General features: G+C 36.4%; 1 protein-coding gene across 6 annotated transcripts in view; it reads left to right on the forward strand.

Annotated features, from left to right (window-relative positions):
• The window catches only part of MCPH1 (microcephalin 1), a 268,454-nt gene that overhangs the window by 87,975 nt on the left and 161,765 nt on the right, over positions 1 to 18,714 (forward strand). For all 6 annotated transcript variants that reach the window (XM_004472356.5, XM_058288019.2, XM_023582753.3 and 3 more), the window contains exon 11: positions 519 to 681. In XM_004472356.5, the coding sequence (XP_004472413.2) occupies positions 519 to 681 (163 nt within the window). The remainder of the gene's footprint in view (positions 1 to 518; positions 682 to 18,714) is intronic.

Raw genomic sequence — 18,714 nt, forward strand, 5'->3', positions numbered from 1 at the left:
TAGAAGATTAAAATAATGAGATCTGTGAAAATAAGGAGCCTGGGTCAAATTTCCCCTAAGAATTCATCTGATGATTTTTATAAAGGGTCTTTATTCCCTTTTAGTAGGAAAACTATATATTTGGCAGTCATTAATGTTATATTTTCAAAGTAAAGTATGTAAGTGGTTCAAATAGATCTGAAAAGTTAATAACTGATATAGCAGAAAGAGAACTGGGCTAGTGTTAGGAGGTCTGGTTTCTAATCCTGGCATTGTTAATCACCAGTCCAGTGACCACTGGTAAGCCATTTAAAGCCCTGGGATCTCAGCTTTCTTATCTACTAAAATAGCAAGAATTGAGATCTTAAGATTTCTTCTTTCCCAAATATCAACTCATTGAATGTAAATAAATTAAGACATGAGCACCATAGCAGAAATCAATTTAAAATTTTAGCTTTCTATTTGTTTTCCCCTAAAGGAATAACCTGGGTATTCATGTGCATACTCATTTTGTTGATTATCCCCCCTCTATTTTGTAGAAAGCAGAATGTCATCATTCAGGTTGTGAATAAATTGAAAGGCTTTTCATTTTCCTGGGAAGTATGTGAAACTACAACTCATGTGGTCACAGGACAGCCTCTTCGAACCTTGAATGTGCTGCTGGGAATCGCGCGCGGCTGCTGGATTCTTTCTTATGAATGGGTAAGCCTGTATTTTAATACTTATTTTAAAGCAGAAGACATTTTGATGGATTTGATCATTCTGAGGTGATGACATTAAGACTCATGCCAATGTACATCTTTGTTAATCTGCACATTTTCCTGTGAGCACTTGATACCATTCTTTCCTTGAACTTCTCTCCCTTTGGATTGTCAGCCTTCAGCCAGTGCTAAACCCTTGGGGAACAGGAGTATGGTGAGGATGAAGAGCAAGGAAATGAGTAGTCTTTCAAGATAAAGACCTTATGGTCACTGGCAGAAATAGATTAGAACAGGCTTGGAGTGAAAATGAAAAAGAAGTGTTCTCACAGTCACATGATCTTTCTTCCCTGTTTGACTAAGAAATACTGTGACCTATGTTACTGATTGTTTTAAAAACCAAAAGAATTCAATGATTGTTTTTACAGATGGATTTACTTAGGATGAAACATGTTCATTTAATCCCATTTAGGCATGTTTTATCTTATGCATACCTATCTGTAATATTATTTGCCCTTCTGTGATTTAAGGTAGTTTTTAAAATATATTGTTTTTGTTATTTATAAAAATTTGGTATTATCTGTTTTTCCTTCTATATTTACATTGGTCACTCCAAATCATTGCTCTTTGACTAGGGTAGAAGCATTTATTACTTGTGCTACTATTTTGCATCCATCAAATAAACAACCTCCCTACCTTCCTCCCCTTGAAGAACCTACTATATTAAAACTGCATTAATTTAAACCAGTAGAATTCTACTGTGCAAATAAATTGCAGATGTGGATTTTAAGAATGGCCATTGTTGTTTTTCTGTCATAATTTAACCCTGTTTGCCGAAAACTATAAAATGCTGATTAGAAAATTCAAAGGAGATCTAAATAAGTGGAGAGACATAGTGTATCATGGATTGGAAGACTCGACATAGTTAAAATGATGTATAGATTTTTATTCCTCCTCAAATTGAGGTACAAATTTAATGTGTTTCCAGTAAAAATCTCTGCAGGATTCTTTGACGAATAGACAAAATTTATTCTAGATAATTCTAAAGGTTATATGCATATTAAAGCCACATAGAGATACCACTACATACCTATTAGAATGGCTTTAAAAAATTAACAACAATCCTCTGGTAAAGATACAGAACAGCTAGAACTCTTATATCCTGCTGGTGAGAGGGCAAAATGGTATAGCCACTCTGAAAGACATTTGGCAATTTCATATAAAGCTAAAAATACATACTTATGTGACCCAGCAAATCCCACTCCTGGGTATTTATCCTAGAGAACTAAAAACATGTTCACACAAAAATCTGTGCACAAATGTTTAAAGCAGCTTTACTTGTAATCACAAAAACCTGGAAACAGCACAGATGTCCTTCAGTGGCAAATGGATAAACTAGTACATGCATGCAATGTAATATTACTCAACAATTAAAAGAAATGAATTATTGATATATCAAAAACTTTGAAAATCTCTCTTGCGTTATGTTAAGTGAAAGAGGCCAGTCTCAGATGATTATATACTGCACGGTTCCGTTTCTTTGTTAACTCTGGAAATGGTAAGGAAAGGAAACAGATCAGTGGTTGCCAGGAGTTAAGGGTAGACGGAGCATCTGACAGCAAAGGGGTAGTTCTAGGGAATTATTTGGGGTGCTAAAATTGTTATGTATTCTGTTGGTAGTAGCAGTTACAAGAATCTGTGCATGTGTTAAAACAGGACTACACACACACACAAGTGAATTTGACTGTATATAAATTTAACAAAAGAAGTATATCTAATATGGCTTTCTGAATTAACATGTTTGAGATCTGTGCTAGTACTGCCAGTTTATCCACCTAAGTTTTATAGCCAGATTTACCTCTGCATGCTACGCTTTTTTACATTTCTCCTGTATGTTCAACCTCTGCCTCTTTTCTGGGTGCTTCCCATAAGCTTTTAAGCTTTAGTTTTGTCTCTTTTATCTTTAAAAATAAAAAATTCCCTGGATTTCTCTTAGCCTTCTGTGCTATGCTTTTCCTTTCTATCATGGTGCAACTTCAGAAACTTGTCTTTACTTGTCCCCACATCCTGGCTTCCCATTCACTCATCAGTGAATCCCAATCTGGCTACATCCTACTCTCATAAACCAAAACTATTCTTACAAAGGTCACCAATATCCATTACATGTTTTCATTAATGTACAATATTCTACACGTACAGAAAAGTTGACAAAACTTAAGTATACAGTTTAACCAGTTATTTAAAGCCAATACCCATATGACTGTTACTCAGAGAAAAAGGACATTACCAATACTGTACAGGTGCTTTGTGCCCCCAGTCTCCTCCATCTTTTTAAAGGAAATCACTATCTTGATTTTTATGGGAATCAATTTGCTTTCCCTACAGAGTTAACATTTGAGAACTATTGTTTTGTTTTGTTTTGTTTGTACTTTTCATTAACAGAATCGTGTGGAATTGTGTTGTAATGAATGGAATTGCCAAAAATGACCCTGGTAAAATCTCATAGGGGCTACCTGTCAATAAGCCAGTTGAGACTAGGGTAGGGTGGCCCTCTTCTCCAATAGGAGGAGCTCTACCCCAAAGCAGATTCACACTAGACCTGCCTCTCCCACTCCTGCTTTTCCCCATAGGACCCAAGGCCTCCAGGTATTGGGCTATTGGCATTCTCAGATAGCTCCTATAAAGTTGGCAATCCAAATCCAGACTGTAAGATGCCATACTGCTAATTATCCTTCCCTCTCAACTGACAAGCTAGCTCTGCTTGTATTACAAGTATTTTAAGGAAGGAGAGAGATCAGGGGAAGCTGTCCTCCAAAGTGAAGAGTCATTTTGGGCCTGGCAGTCCTGGACTGCTTCGATATGGGATAAAGAGAGAACTGGTGTTCTGCCTGCACCTTGCCTTCTTTTTTCCTGACATGTCCTTGTTAGTTTTCTCTTTCCCCAATAGAGTTTATTCCTTAACTATATTATGTGACAAAATGGAATTTGCCCTTTTTTCTAGTGTATGACAGGAGGAGATCCAAATGGGATCCATATAGCATGACAAGGGTTTAATTTTTTTGTATCTGGCTGCTTTTTTTTTTTTAATACAAAAGGAATCTTATTAAAATAAGTCTCAAATTTCAAGAATCAGTATCGTACAGCCCCCTTCTGTGACAACAATACTATCTGGCTTCTTTTGATCCACACTATTATTTTAAGTGTTGTATTATTGGACAGTTTTTGGCAAGTCTTCTCACTTGACTTTTCAGCACCAATTTTTAAAGCTGGTGACTTCTTTTTAAAATATTCTCATCCATTGACTTCAGTGATACCACACTTGCCATATTGTCCACTACAACTCTGACTTAGCTGCTCCTTCTCTCTTTCTTTCATTGACTTTTCCTCTTCCACCACTTTCAAATGCTGGGTTTCCATAGGTTTTCCTTAGGTTCCTTTTCTTATTCTGTACTCTCTCCTTTCACTAGTCTCATTTAATTAAGTTTCACTTATACCTGGTTCATTATGAATCACAAACTCAGATGCCTGCAGGAGTCAAGCAGGTGAGGTAAACTTACTGGCATAAGGAACACAGAAGATTCTGATGACTTAGGGTGTGTATGTTCCATATAAAAACGTTAAATTATTTAAAAGATAAAACCATATCAGTTTTGATCCTGTCACACAGGCTCTTATTACGTAGGCATCTAGATTGAAATACTATGTCCATGGTTTTAAGTACCATTTATATGTTTATGACGGCCACATTTAAAATTGCAGCCTAGGCCATTCTTCTGAGCCCTCCTAGGTCCTCATGTCCAGCTGCTTTCTTATACAGAGTTTTCACTTGAATGTCTTATGAAAATGATGTTCATCAAATGATGTTCAGATTTTGCCCTACCTCAAATATATACATCTTCCATTTTTGTCTTTTTGGCCTCTTGGCCTTGCCATAAATTAGCAAGAGATCCCTCATTGTATACATTTGAACCGTCATCAAATTTCATCACTTCTACTACCAAAATAATGCTCAAATCTGTCCCTGACTGTCCATCTCCACTACTGCCACCCTGTCCAAGTAACCATCTGCTCTCCAGGACTTCCCAGCTTCCCTTTATTCTCCTCTTTTTGGTTTTTAATAATACAAAAAGAAGAGAGAGAATAATGGACATCCGTCTACTCATCACCTATCTTCAACAGTTAGCAACTAATTGTTAATCTTCTCACAAGTCTAATCTTCTCACTTCCTTCTTCCCCAGTAGTGGATTATTTCAAAGGTAATTCCAGACACAGCACTCTATCCAAAAATACTTCAACATATATCTCTAAAAGCTAAGGGCTTAAGAAAGAACACTGTAATGCTATTGTCACCTAAAAAAATTTAGCAATTTAATATCATCAGATATCGAATCAGCATTCAAATTTCCCCCATTACCTCATTATTTTCTCATAGAGGGCATTTTAGTTTACAAAAGGCTTCCAAGGCAATATACTAGAAATGAGTTGGCTTTTACAGTGGGGATTTATTCACTTAAAAACTTAAAGTTTTGAGGCCAAGACAAATTTCCAAATAAAGACTTCATTGGCACTGGCTGCCAGTGGTCCTGGCATCCTCTCTTACATAACAAGGCACATGGAGGCTTCTGATGGGCTGCTCCCTCCCCCTCCAGATCACGTTTTCATCCTCTGGCCTCCTCCAGCTTTCTCTCTGCACTTGTGGCTTTCTCACTTCCTGATTCTGTTGATTTCAACTTCTGTTCTGGGACTGTCAGCTCCTGGGGTGTTCTGTCTGTCTCTGTGTATATTCACCCCGTCTATAAAGGACTCCAGTAATAGGATTAAGACTGACCTTGGGCTATGCCTTACTGAAGTAAACTAATCAAAGGGTCCTACCTACAGTAGGTTCACACCCACAGGAATGGATTAATTTTTTTTTTTTATTTGAAATGGATTAATTTCTGGGGTTCACAGAGGACTCAAACTACCCCAGATGGTTTGTTTGAATTAGGAGTTAAACATATTCTAACCCATTTCCCACATAGCTGCCAATGTTATTTTTTAACTTAGATCTTATTTTAGTATTTTGCTGGTTAACTTCCCTCAGTGGCTTCCCCTTGTAATTAGCATGAAGCTCTCAGTTCCTAGCATGCCTTGAAACACCTTGCTTGCTCGTCTTTCTACGTTTATCTGTTCTCTACCCTCACTTTTCCTTATTTTCCCTGAGCCACTTTGATCTTCCATCTGAGCCTCAAATACACCAAGCCATTTTCCCTGTAAGAACCTTTACACGTAGATCCTTTGCCTTTTCACTCTCACTTCTGCTTGTCTTTTATGCCTCACTTGATATTTCTTCTACAGTAAAATCTTCTGTGACCACCCCACCTCTGCCACAATAAAGGCTTAAACTACACTTTGTACATTTTTAGGTAACATTTGCCAAAACTGCTGTTAATCTTATTTGTGTAACTATTTGCTTAACATCTTTCTCTTCCTTTTGACTAGAAGCTATATGAGGACCAGGACCAAGGCTGTTTTATTCACCTCTATATCCCTTGCTCCTTGTTTTTGGAGTAAAGGAGTAATTCAGGAAAAGAGCAATCTAAGGGAAGGAATATTTAATAAGAATTTGATTTCATATAAGGAATACCATATTATATCTGTAATGGACTCCTCCCCCATCTTGAATTCCCTTTTCGTGTACATGTGCATTTTTTGTTTCAGTATAATTATGATTTTATCAGTTATTATAACTGTTAAATTATAGGTTATGAGTGTTATATCTCAGACATAGTTTAGTGGGTAGAACATTAAAGAAAGATCCTTAATATAGTGAGACTATATAGGATTAATAGCAATAAATTATGAGATAAACACTCTTGGCACTAGGAACATTTTAGAATGTTCTACTTGCCCCCAATTAGTGGGGTGATTTAATTATCTTATTAAAGGCAGACTGACTTGAACACTTAGACACTTGCAGATTTTCTTTCTTTTAATCTAGTCTCAAATTTAAAATGTATAAGAATTATTGTGCACCATTATAAATTACACAAGCCATGTATACATATTAATCTTCAGGGGAAATATAAATGATTTTCACAAAAAGTTTGCCTGTAAGTAATTTTCACTTTTGTTCTCATTGGAAATTTTAACCCCCTTTAATTTGGCTCTGTCGTATATGTCACTACAGGTTTTTGGTGTTGTGTGGAATTCCAGTAATTAATATGAAAGATCTTTGTACCAAAGTATTTATGCTAAATTCTGATGCTAAGAACAATGGGATATTTAGAACTTATTTTCATTGAAGCTATCAAATAAATGCAGAAAATTATCAGTTTTTTCATGAAGATCCTATTGTTATACTAATAATACCTATATTTTAGCAACTTAATCTATAAACATCTTACTTTTCAGATTATTTGCCTTATTAATTAAGACCAAGTCTATTAATTGTATTCAGATACTAAATTAACAAATGGAACCCACTCTGTTGCCTGCCAGAGTTGATTTCTGCTCCTTACACTATAAAATTATAGATCCTCAGAATTGGTATCATAGAAAAAAAAAATTGATATCATAAGAAGAGAGCATCATTTATTTTTGGCTCAGTTCCCAGACTCTTAATTAGCTACTTACCCTTTTTGACCCTCACTTTCCTCATCTTTAAAACGGGAATAGCCTCCTTAATATAATAATTGTTTGGTATGTAGTCAATTTCATTCTCAGATTTGTAGGTCATTTTCAATATACAACCTTCTTATAAGCCATTTATATTACAAATAATTTTGGAAATCCTATCTTTTTAAAACACTGTGTGTTATAATTGATAACTTGGTTGCTTATAAAGTATACAGTTTGATTCAGTTTTATAATCCAAGCTGGGGTCAATTTCTAAAGCCATGAGAATAAGGAATGAGTTGCATTCCATATTACCAGTTAATGCACTGGTTACTTCATATCATTAAATATTTTAAATAATAATAGTTGGCAATGAAGGTAACTTTAGTTACAATAAGCATATGCTTTATATATTATGCATTTAAGAAGTATTACAAAAAAGGAAGTATGAAATATGTGTACTGTATTACTGTACTGTTTTTGAATGTGGTATTTGGTGAAAGAAGGAAAGAATTCTTAAAATTAATTTAGTATCAAAGGTGACAGCAGAGTAAGGAGCGCCAAGAGTCGGCTCATGCTACAGGGCGGTTATTAATCACCCAGAACTATCTAAAGCACCTGTTTGGCGGGGGCAGGAGAACAAAAGAGCATCCTGCAACATCCTTGAAACAATGGAAGAAGGAGATTGCCCATCTGCAATGAAGATTCTTGAATAGAGCACTCCATGCCGTGGAGGCCAGTGCCCATTCTGCACTGGTGGCACAAACTGCCTCAGGAGCTATTTCCTGGCTGGAGTTGGAAGCTCCACTTCCCAAAAATGGAGGAAGAAGAGACAGCCAGGCACCAGCTTCAGCTACTGATTAGTAAATCCCACTGGCTAAAATATGATGCTAAGAACAGCTAAAGTTTGAACTTGTCCAAGTTAGAAAGAGACCAGTAGCCACCATTTTAACTCTGCCCCTGGCTTAAGGGAAAGGAGGGCTGATTGAAAATCACAGTCCTGGTAGGGACTGGCTTCTTTCCACCCAGATTGGTTTGCAGCCCTTGCCTAGACCTTGGCTCCACTTCGAAAAGGAAGGAAGTGGGGGGAAATGCACCAACTTCCCTGGGAAGCTGCAGGCACTTTTAATTGGCACAGATACCTGGGGCTTCATCCCCACTTCTCAATACAATAAGAAAGGAGTTTCTTTCCTCTGCTTTTCTGGGCAACTGCAAGTACTTTCAGCCTGCGCGGACTGGTTTATTGAACGCCATCAGTTCCATCCCCCCCCCCATAGGACAGAAGGGGGCTGGTGTTTCTTCAGCCTCTCTGGACAATTGCAGGCGCTTCCATCCCACACAGACTGCATGCTTGAATACCTGTAGCTCCATTCCTGCCCCCCAGTGAGATAGGAGGAGAGCTGTGTTTCCTCAGCCTTTCTGGGCAACTACAGGTCCTTTTGGCCCACATAGACTAGTTTGCTGGGTGCTTGTAGTTCCATCCTCACCCTTTAAAGGGTAGAAGGGACAGTAATCCCTCAATGTCTCATGGCATCTGCAAGAACTTTCAGCCCACATGGATTAGATTGTTGGTTACTCCAGAAGGTTCTTCACCACCCTGGCAGGGGCAGAGGGAGTCTGGAGCTATGTTAATCTACCTGGTCAACTGTGATTGGTTTTGTCTCATGCAGCTTAATTTGCTACCCATACCTGCAGCTCCATCCTTGCCCAGGCAGGGGAGGAAGGAATGTGAAGCTTCATTAGTCTCTCCAGGCAAATATAGACAGTCTTGACCTGCACAGATTGGATCACAACACACGACTGCAGCTCTGTCCCTTCTCCTGGCAGAGAAGAACATTGGGAGAAGCTTCATCAGTTCCTGAGAAAATGCAGACAACTTCACCCTCCACAGCTTATACTACCAACTACATCTTCGGGTCCTACTACACAACCAGCAAGGGAGAAAGGGCAAAAAAGCCCTAAACTAAAGAGAGAAACTGTGCCCTGAATAAATATATTTGGTAAGCCAGATGCCAAGACATCAACAAAAAAGTTACAATCCACACCAAGAATAGGCCCAGTCGAAGGAATAAAATAAGCCACCAGAGAAGGTAAAGGAGTTGAGACAACTTATCATAGATGTCCCAACAAATCTCCTTAATAAATTCAATGGGATAGCTAAAGAGATTAAGAATATTAAGAAGATACTGGGTGAGCACAAAGAAGAATTTCAAGCATACATAGAAAAATAGCAGATCTCATGGGAGTGAAAGGCAAATAAATGAAACTTAAAACACACTGGAGGCATATAACAGCAAGTTTGTGGAAGCAGAGGGAAGGGTTGGTGAGCGTAAAGACATGGCCTCCACAAATGAACATACAGAAGAACAGAAAAAGAAAATAATGTAAAAAATTGAGCAGGGTCTCAGGGAACTAAATGACCTCAAGAGACATGCAAACATTGTGTCTTGGAGGTCCCAGACAGAGAATAGAAGGGAAAAGGGGCAGATGGAATATTTGAAGAAATAATGGTAGGAAATTTTCCAACCCTATTGAAGGACATAGATACCCATATCCAAGAAGCACAATATACTCCCATCCAAATAAATCCACATAGACCTACTCCAAGACACATACTAATCAGAATGTCAAATGCCAAAGACAGAGAATAATGAGAGCAGCAAGCGAGAAATGGTGCAGCACATACAAGGGGCACCCAATAAGATTAAGTACTGACTTCTCATCAGAAACCATGGAGACAAGCAGGCAATGGTATGATATTACGTAAGATACTTCAAGAGAAAAACTGCCAGCAGAGAATCTTATATCTGGCAAAATTGTCTTTCAAAAGTGACGGCGAGTTTAGAAAACTCACAGATAAACAGAAACTAAGAATTTGTAACCAAAAGACTGGCTTTGCAGGAAATGCTAAAGGAAGTACTACAGCCTGAAAAGAAAAGACAGGAGAGAGAGGCTTGGAAGAGAGTCTAGAAATGAAGACTGTATCAGTAAAATTAACTAAAAGTGTAAAAGAATGGTGAAAATAAAATATGACAGATAAAACCCAAAGATCAAATGGATGAAGAACTGCTTTTAGAGTAATAACATTGAATGTTAATGGGCTAAACTCCCCAAGCAAAACACACAAATTGGTGGAATGGATGAGAAAATATGAGCCATCTATATGCTTTCTACAAAAGACTCACCTTAGACCTAAGGATACCAATAGATTGAAATTGAAAAAAATATTCCATGCATACAGTAATCAAAAAACAAACAAACAAAAAACCTGGAGTAGCTTTACTTATACCAGATGAAATACATTTCAAAAACAAAATTGTTATTAGAGAAAAGGAAGGACATCATATATTAAAAGGGGCAATTCACCAGGAAGAAATAGAAATCATAAATCTATATGCACCTAACCAGAATACCCCAAATTACATGAGGCAAACACTGAAGGGAGAAATAGATGTCTCTACAATAATAGTTAGAGACTTCAGTACACCACTCTCAGCATTGGCTAGAACATCTGGGCAGAGGATCAATAAAGAAACAGAGAGTTTGAAGAATATGATAAATGGACTAAACCTAATAGATATTTACAGAGTATTGCACCCAAAAACAGGAAGATATACTCTTCTCAAGTACTCATAGATCTTTCTCCAGGATAAACCATATGTTGGGTCACAAAGCGGATCTCAATAAATTCAACAAGACTGAAATTACAAAATTACATAAAGCACTTTCTATGATCGTAATGGCATAAACCTGGACATCAACAAGAGATGGGAAAATTCACAAATATATGGAGATTAACACACTCTTAACTAATCAGTGGTTCAAAGAAGAAATTGCAAGAGAAGTAAATATTTCGAGACAAATTAAAATGAGAACACAACATATTAGTACCTATGGGTTGTAGCAAAGGCAGTGGTGAGAAGGAAATTTATAACCCTCAATGCTTACATTAATAAAGAAGGAAGAGCCAAAATCAATGACCTACCTCGACGGCTGGAGGAACTAGAAAAATAACAGCTAACTATGCCAAAAGCAAGCAGAAGGAATGAAATAACAAAGATCAGAGCAGAAAGAAATGAAATTGAGAACAAAATAGCAAAAGAGAGAATTAACAAAACCAAAAGTTGGTTTTTCGAGATTAGCAAAATCAAAAACCCTTAGCTAGACTGACAAAGAGAAAAAGAGAGAAGATGCAAATAAATAAAATAAAAAGTGAAACAGGGACATTTTTCTGACTCCACAGAAATAAGAGAGATCATAAGAGGATACTGTGAACAACTGTACACCAACAAATTAGACATTGTAGATGAAACGGAAAAGTTCCTAGGAATGTACAACAACCTACACTGACCCTAGAGGAAATGGAAGACCTGAAGAAACCAGTCACAAATAAAGAGATTGAAACAGTCCTCAAACACCTCCCAAAATGAAAAGCCCAGCACCAAATGGCTTCACAGGTAAATTCTACAAAGTACTCAAAGAAGATACAAATCTTAATACAAATCTTATTCAAACACTTCCAAAAATTCGAACAGAAAGGAATGCTGCCAAACTCATATTTTGAAGCCAATACCACCCTAATACCAAAACCAGATAAAGATATTATAAAAAAGGAAAGTTACAGACCCATTTCCCTAATGAATATGGATGCAGAAATCCTCAACAAAATACTTGCTAATCAAATCCAACAGCACAATAAAAGAATTATTCATTTTCAAGTTGGTTTTATACTAAACATGCAAGGGTGGTTCAAACATAAGAAAACCAATCAATGTAATACATCACATTAATAAATTGAAGAAGGAAAATCACATGATCATATTGATTGACACAGAAAAGGCATTTGTTAAAATACAGCATCCTTGGTAAAAATACTGCAAAAGATAGGAATTGAAAGAAAATTCCTCAACTTGATAAAGGCCATATATGAAAATCCCACAGCTAACATTGTACTCAGTAGTGAAAGACTGAAAGCTTTCCCAGTGAGATCAGGAACAAGACATGCCTGCTGTCACCACTGTTAGTACTAGGATCCTAGCTAGAGCAATCAGGCAAGAAAAACAAATTAAAGGCATCCAAAAAAAGAAGTAAGACTTTTGCTATTCACAAATGATATGATCCTATACCTAGAAAGTCCCAAAAAATATACAACAACGTTGCTAGAGCTAATAAACTTTCAACAGAGAGGCAGGATAAAGATGAATATGTAAAATCAGTAGAACTGTTGTAACAAGTCACTACACACTTAGTGGCTTAGAAACAGCACAGATTTATTATCTTACTGTTCTGGAGGACAGAAGTCTGTAATAGGTCCCGTGGAGCCAAAACAAGGTATCAGCTCTTCTGGAAGCTCTGGAGTAGACTCGCAGCTCTAGAGGTGCCCATACTCCTTGGCTCATGGCTCCCTTGCAGGAATGGCATTACTCCAGTCTCTGCTTCTGTCCTCATTACTGACCCTCCTGCCTTCCTCTTATAAGGACCCTTGTGATTACATGAGGCCCACCTAGATAATACCAGATACTCTTCCATCTCAAGATCCTTTTGCCTACTGTAAGTTCAAATGCATTAATTCCATATGAGCAATATAAGGTGGTTCATTGTGTTCAAGTTAATGATGTTTTACTGACCCAAATTCTATAAGGACAGGTCTACAGAAAGTTTAGAAAGAAGTGGATCTTTCCCATTTATCTCAGTTTTAAATAACATAAAAATTATAAAATAAAGATAGCAAGGTATTTAATAGAACAAGCCTAATAATAAACTTCTTTGAGAGAGGATAGTTGCCATCACCATTAATAAAGTCATTTTACATAATTTCTAAAGCTTAATGCCCAATTTAATACTCATCTACGACACGCATATAACTTAAGGAATTCACAGGCTGCATTTTCTTTTAGGGCCAAGATTTGAAGTTTCCTTGTTATATACTGTAAGGATCACATTGTCTTTGCAATGTGGGCTACAAATGAGTGCAAAAAGAAAGACTCTCTCTGTGCTCCTCCTCCTATTCCTGTCCCCAAAATGCAGTTTGGGGGATTATTAAAATATTCATTTTGGCTAGCAGAATAAATTTGTCTCCAAAAAAAACATTATTGAGAATGTTTTTATTTCAGGGTTTGTATGGTATCCTCTGGAAATTCTTGTAAAGGAGAGCTCTAGCAGTTCTTCAAAATAAGATGGTTGTTTGTGTCTCAGTCAGTCATATATTTTGGTGGTTTTGTAACTGAAATTAGTTTGAATTTTTTTAATCCTTTTGTTTGTTTTGAGAACTATTTTGACTATTCTACATATTTACACTGTAATAGATACATAGAAAGAGAAAGCCATGCCAGGCCTCTCCTTGCATGGAAGATAGGAAGTAACACAACAGTATATAAAGAAATTGATTTGAAAAAAGTGCCCCTTACGCTCAAGCTTTTTGTTTTGCTTTGTTCGAGCTTACTGCCATTTTAATTCTTTGGAAACTCTTGTCTTATCTCACTGTTTGATGATTTCTATATTCTCCTGTGACTTTCTACAATCCTATTTGTACTTAAACCACTTTGTCTTCACTAAAAGATAAGTGAAATGTCCTTGTGGCCTACTTTTCTTCCTTTCCATCTACTCTGACATGTAGCTTTGTCCTCCTTTTAAAGACTACAGGTAAATGGTCGATAATTTAGTGTATAGTCAGGTTTAAAAAGGTTAATTCTGAACGGCTTATAAACAAGGCATAATACAGTGTTTTTAAGCTAAAGTGTTGTGAAAGCAAATATAGGGTTTAAAGCTAACAGTTTCTACAGCAAAATTTCAAGGGAGTTAGCTATGAGCAGATTAATCAAATGTTTCATAAATCAAAAAATGATGTCATAATAAGTTAATGTTCTTGAAATATGTGATTGAGTTTTGGCTTTCTCTTCTTGAATTCAATAAGCAATTAGTGTGACAAAGTACATTTTATTGGCATGAACATAGAATCAAATATTAGAATTATAATGAATTGCATGGTTAATGGAATCCAGTGTGTCTCATTTTACAATGAAGAAAGCTAAGACATTTTGCTAAAATTATGGTCACTGTTAGAACCAGACCTGGATTTTTTTTTAAACTTGTATTCTAGTACATCACTGCCCTCCCAAAACTATTCAAAAGAAATTTTCTTGTAAACTGTTATCTGTATTTACTTTATGTTCCCAGATTGATTTCTTAACATATTCTAAGAATATCTTTTAGGCATTTTTTCCTTGGTGAACCACATCTGTCTCCAGTATTGTTTAACTATTTTCATAAGTTCTGTCCAGTATGGTTTTATCGACTGCAACCATGAGCTTAGGAACTGATGTTGCCAACCACACTAAGATCTCAAGCTCAGGTTTTTGAACTTTCATTTACTTGATTCCAAAGTTCTTTTTACTCTGCTATAGCTTATATCTTGATAAAGTAGGTTATACTTCTACAAAGCATTTTTACATTCACCTTACAGAAAATTTTTGCCATAGCTAAGGAGATTTTTTTAAAATTATGTTTAGTAATGGAGACATTAGGTAAAAAGAGCTTTTATGACTTGAATGTGGGTCTTTGAAATAGTCTTGGTGAAAGCCTTGTTCTAAGGCAGAGTTTGTCAATAATTATCTCAGATTACACCAAATTTATAAGTTTTCATCATTAAAATAATGGATTCTGTTTTTGGGTAGACTTGTAACATATAACTTGTAATAGTTCATTTGTTCCTTTTACTTGAGATAGTTACTGAAAAATACCCAGCATGTTTCTCTGCAGAACCTCATATAAGCTGCAGTAGAATTGACTCTTGGAATTACAAGAAATAGGTACCTTTATTCGGAGTCCTCTGCCTTCCCTTTTCCATACCTTTTATTCTGGCAAGGCCTCAGGTTGTGCTTTTTCTACCTTGGTTGCACTATGCTCTCCCAATTTCATAATTTCATGCTTGAAAACAGATATACGAAAAAGTGATTCACTGCAAAGTTGAGGTTTTGGTGTTGCCCTTCATGAGTTATTCACTTTTAAAAAGTTGTGTGAAGAAGACTATGATTGTCATTTAGGAATGACTAATGGTAGGGTTTAAAGGAATGGAAAGTTAATCTTTTAGAGTGAGAATGTTGTGCAATCACCCTGGAAAGTAGCCATGTCCTTTATTGTGAATGAGGTTCAATCACTGCCTTTTGAAATTGATGTCTTTACATTAATAATTTGTTCTTTACTTATGTAAACATGCTGAACAGAGCTACTTTAATACTCTTGCACAGAAAAACAAGTGCAAAAGTTCTAAGGCTGAAACTTTCCAAGGAAGAAAAAGACCTGAGGCACTTTTACTGAGGAGAATGAGTTCCTTCTCGAGCTGCAGTCAGGGACCAAATCATGGCTTTGTAGGTCATGATCAGAAGTTTGGGACACCCTGCAGTATTTTAACTGGAAAGTGACATGCTTTTATCACCTTGGCTTCTCTGTGAAAAATGAATTGTAGAGAGGCAAAAGCAGAAGCAGAGCAACCATTAAGGAGTTCATAATATGGGTGAAAATTTGTAATGGCCATGACTAGGGTAGTGGTAGATGAATGAGAAAAGAACAGATTGGGGTACTTTTTAGGAATATCTAACAGGATTTGATGACGTATGTAGTGTTTTAGTTTGCCAAAGGCTGCCGATGCAAAATACTAGAAATGTGTTGGCTTTTATAAAGGATATTTATTTGGGAGAAAAGCTTACAGTTCCAAGGCTTTGAAACATCCAGTTCAAGGCACCAGAAGAGGTGCTTTCTCGCCCAAGTCAGCTACCATGTGCTCAAGCAGGCGATCTCTGCCTGGTCTCAGCCTTCCCCTCCAGTCTCTATCACTCCCATATCTCATCTGAGGGCATCCAGGCATAGGGCTGGTCTCTACTGTACTTCTTTTCTTAGGCGACCATTCCGCTTTCTTCCTAATTTCAGCTTCAAGCTATCAGGCAGATGGCTCGTCTCTCTCCTGGGCCTCAGCTATTTGAGCCTCTCCTTTCTATCACACGGCAGGATCAAAAATGGCAGAGCTCTCTTCTACGATGTGTCTGTTTTTAATCACACCCAGCAAGAGGGCCCAGACTCAATCAGGCTTCACTGAGGTGTTCAGTTGAAAAAAGGTCTTACACCCACAGGGGTAGACCAGCCCACAAATATAATCTTTTACTTTCTGGATTCATAAAATAATTTCAAACTGCTGCATGTAGTATGTAGGAATGGAGAAATCAAGGATAATAACTCCTAGTTAGATTTTTTACTGGAGAAGATAGATTTTTTTACTGTAGATAGCAGTGGTATTTATTGAAATGGAGAATACCAGAAGAAAAAATTGCAGTATTTGGAGTAAAATAAGAAATTACGGTTTAGACATAATATGTTTGAGATTCCTATTAGACATTCAAGTAGAGATATCAGAATCAAATTATATATAAAAGTTCAGGGGGAAAGGTCAGGATTATAAATATTCATTTAGGGAATATTAGCATATAAATGATACTTACAGTCTTGATATGGAAAGAGCCAATATGCAAAGAGAACAGAAATGAGTTTAGGACTAAGCACTGGGTTATGCCCCGTTGAGAAGTCAGGGAGAAAGAAAGCAAGCAAGCAGAGGGAAACAAGAACAATCAGCCAGTGACATAGGTGGAATAACAGGAGAATATGTTGTTAAGTCAAAAGAACTGTTTCAAGAAACAGGGAGAGCTTAACTATGGTGAATGCTACTGAAAAGTGACTATTGGATTTCACTATATGGATGTTTTTTGAGATCTTGAAAAAATAAATTTTCATTGAATTATGAGGGTGGTTGAAGTGTTAAATGGTACGTAAAAAAGCAATAAATGTGTAGAACTCTTTCTAGATATAGTACTATGACTGGATCAGAGATATCAATTGGTAGCTAGATGGAACAATATGAAATATGATTCAAGCTTCCCGTTGCCAATTGAAAGACAAATAATATCCCCAGTGCTGGGCAATTTGCTTTTATTGTGATAAATTGGGAGCGGCTTTGCTAAGAACCTGAATCTGTGGGCCAGGTTAGCAAGGGGGTGGGAGGGCGGCTAGATTAAGTTTATGTGTATTAAAACAAAAAACAAAAGTTGCTGTATTTGGCAAAACAGCTTAAATGGATAAGGCTAAAAATCAACAAATAAAGTGTTTCATCTTTGTTGGGTACTTTTTGCTGCCCCACCTTTTTCAAAATTATGTTCTTTAGGGTTGACAGTGAATTTTTATTTTGTTTTGTTTTCAACTTGGGGCAACTGAGTAATAACAATAACATCAGTTCTTAATTTTTTTGAGACCTCAAATTATCCCTTCCTTGCCTTATGTTTGAAAACTCTAGGACCTCAACTTAGTCTGTGTTGCATTGTATCACAAATTCAGAGTTATTTTTTTAGAAAAAAAATGCAGCTATACCTGAATACGTCTTCATTTAACTTTTGTAACTTTATCTCAGGTTCCTAAATTTTCATTTCTCTTGGAAATATATCAGTCAAGCAGTTTTCTCTTCAATTATTAGCACAGTATATCTTAACTTTAGATACTCATCAGAAGATTCAGCTGTAATTTGATTCATCTGGAGCTATTCAGAAGTTTTCTTAGCTATCATTTAGATATCATGCCCATCAGTGATAGTGGGAACCTTTTAACTATCCATTCCTTTATGTTTTCTAAGCTCTATCACTGGGTTCATATAGATTGCCAAAGAACATTATGTTTGATCTATATTAGGCTCTCTATAAGTACCCTCTATGAATTAACCTTTACTGATAATATTAACTTTTGAAGAGAGCTGATGCAAGAAATTCTGGATTTTTCGAAATTTGTATTTTTGCCTTGAAAACATTGTACATTTTGCTTCCTGTTACTTTTTTAGAGATAGATCCAAACAATGCATTTCTCCTAAAATCCATTTCCTTGGACGCTTCTCTACCAAAAAATGTTTAGGTTTTTCTTTACCAGAGAATGAGAAACATAACCAATGGTGATTTTATCAGCGGAAATAACAGTTTGCCTTAGGTTCACAATAAATCTGTCTCCTAGTTGTTTTTAACTGATTTTTGTTCTTCTGAAAGAAACTTTGTCTTGTTGAATATCAACTTTCTGCCTAATTTAATTATCAGATATTAATGGTTCTCATATGGACAGACTTAATGCATAAATGCCATTTTATGATCTCTTCTTCTTGACTCTAGTGAAGCTAAGGCAGAATGACGTGCTTTGTCTTTCTTCCCCTTCCTCTGCTCAACACTCTGCCTTATTTACTCACCACTGCCTTGTCTCCTGCAGAGAAATATATTTCCATTGAACTTTGTTTTATGTGATTCTTTTTGGTTGGGATTTTGTTTGATAAAACAAATACTTAATGAACACACAGGTTTGTTGTTTTTTTTTGGTCTTTCTAATGTTCTGTGTACACTTTATTGTAATGGAATATTTATTTCAA

This window comes from Dasypus novemcinctus, chromosome 25, assembly GCF_030445035.2.
Source record: "Dasypus novemcinctus isolate mDasNov1 chromosome 25, mDasNov1.1.hap2, whole genome shotgun sequence".
NCBI classification, from domain to species: Eukaryota; Metazoa; Chordata; class Mammalia; order Cingulata; family Dasypodidae; genus Dasypus; species Dasypus novemcinctus.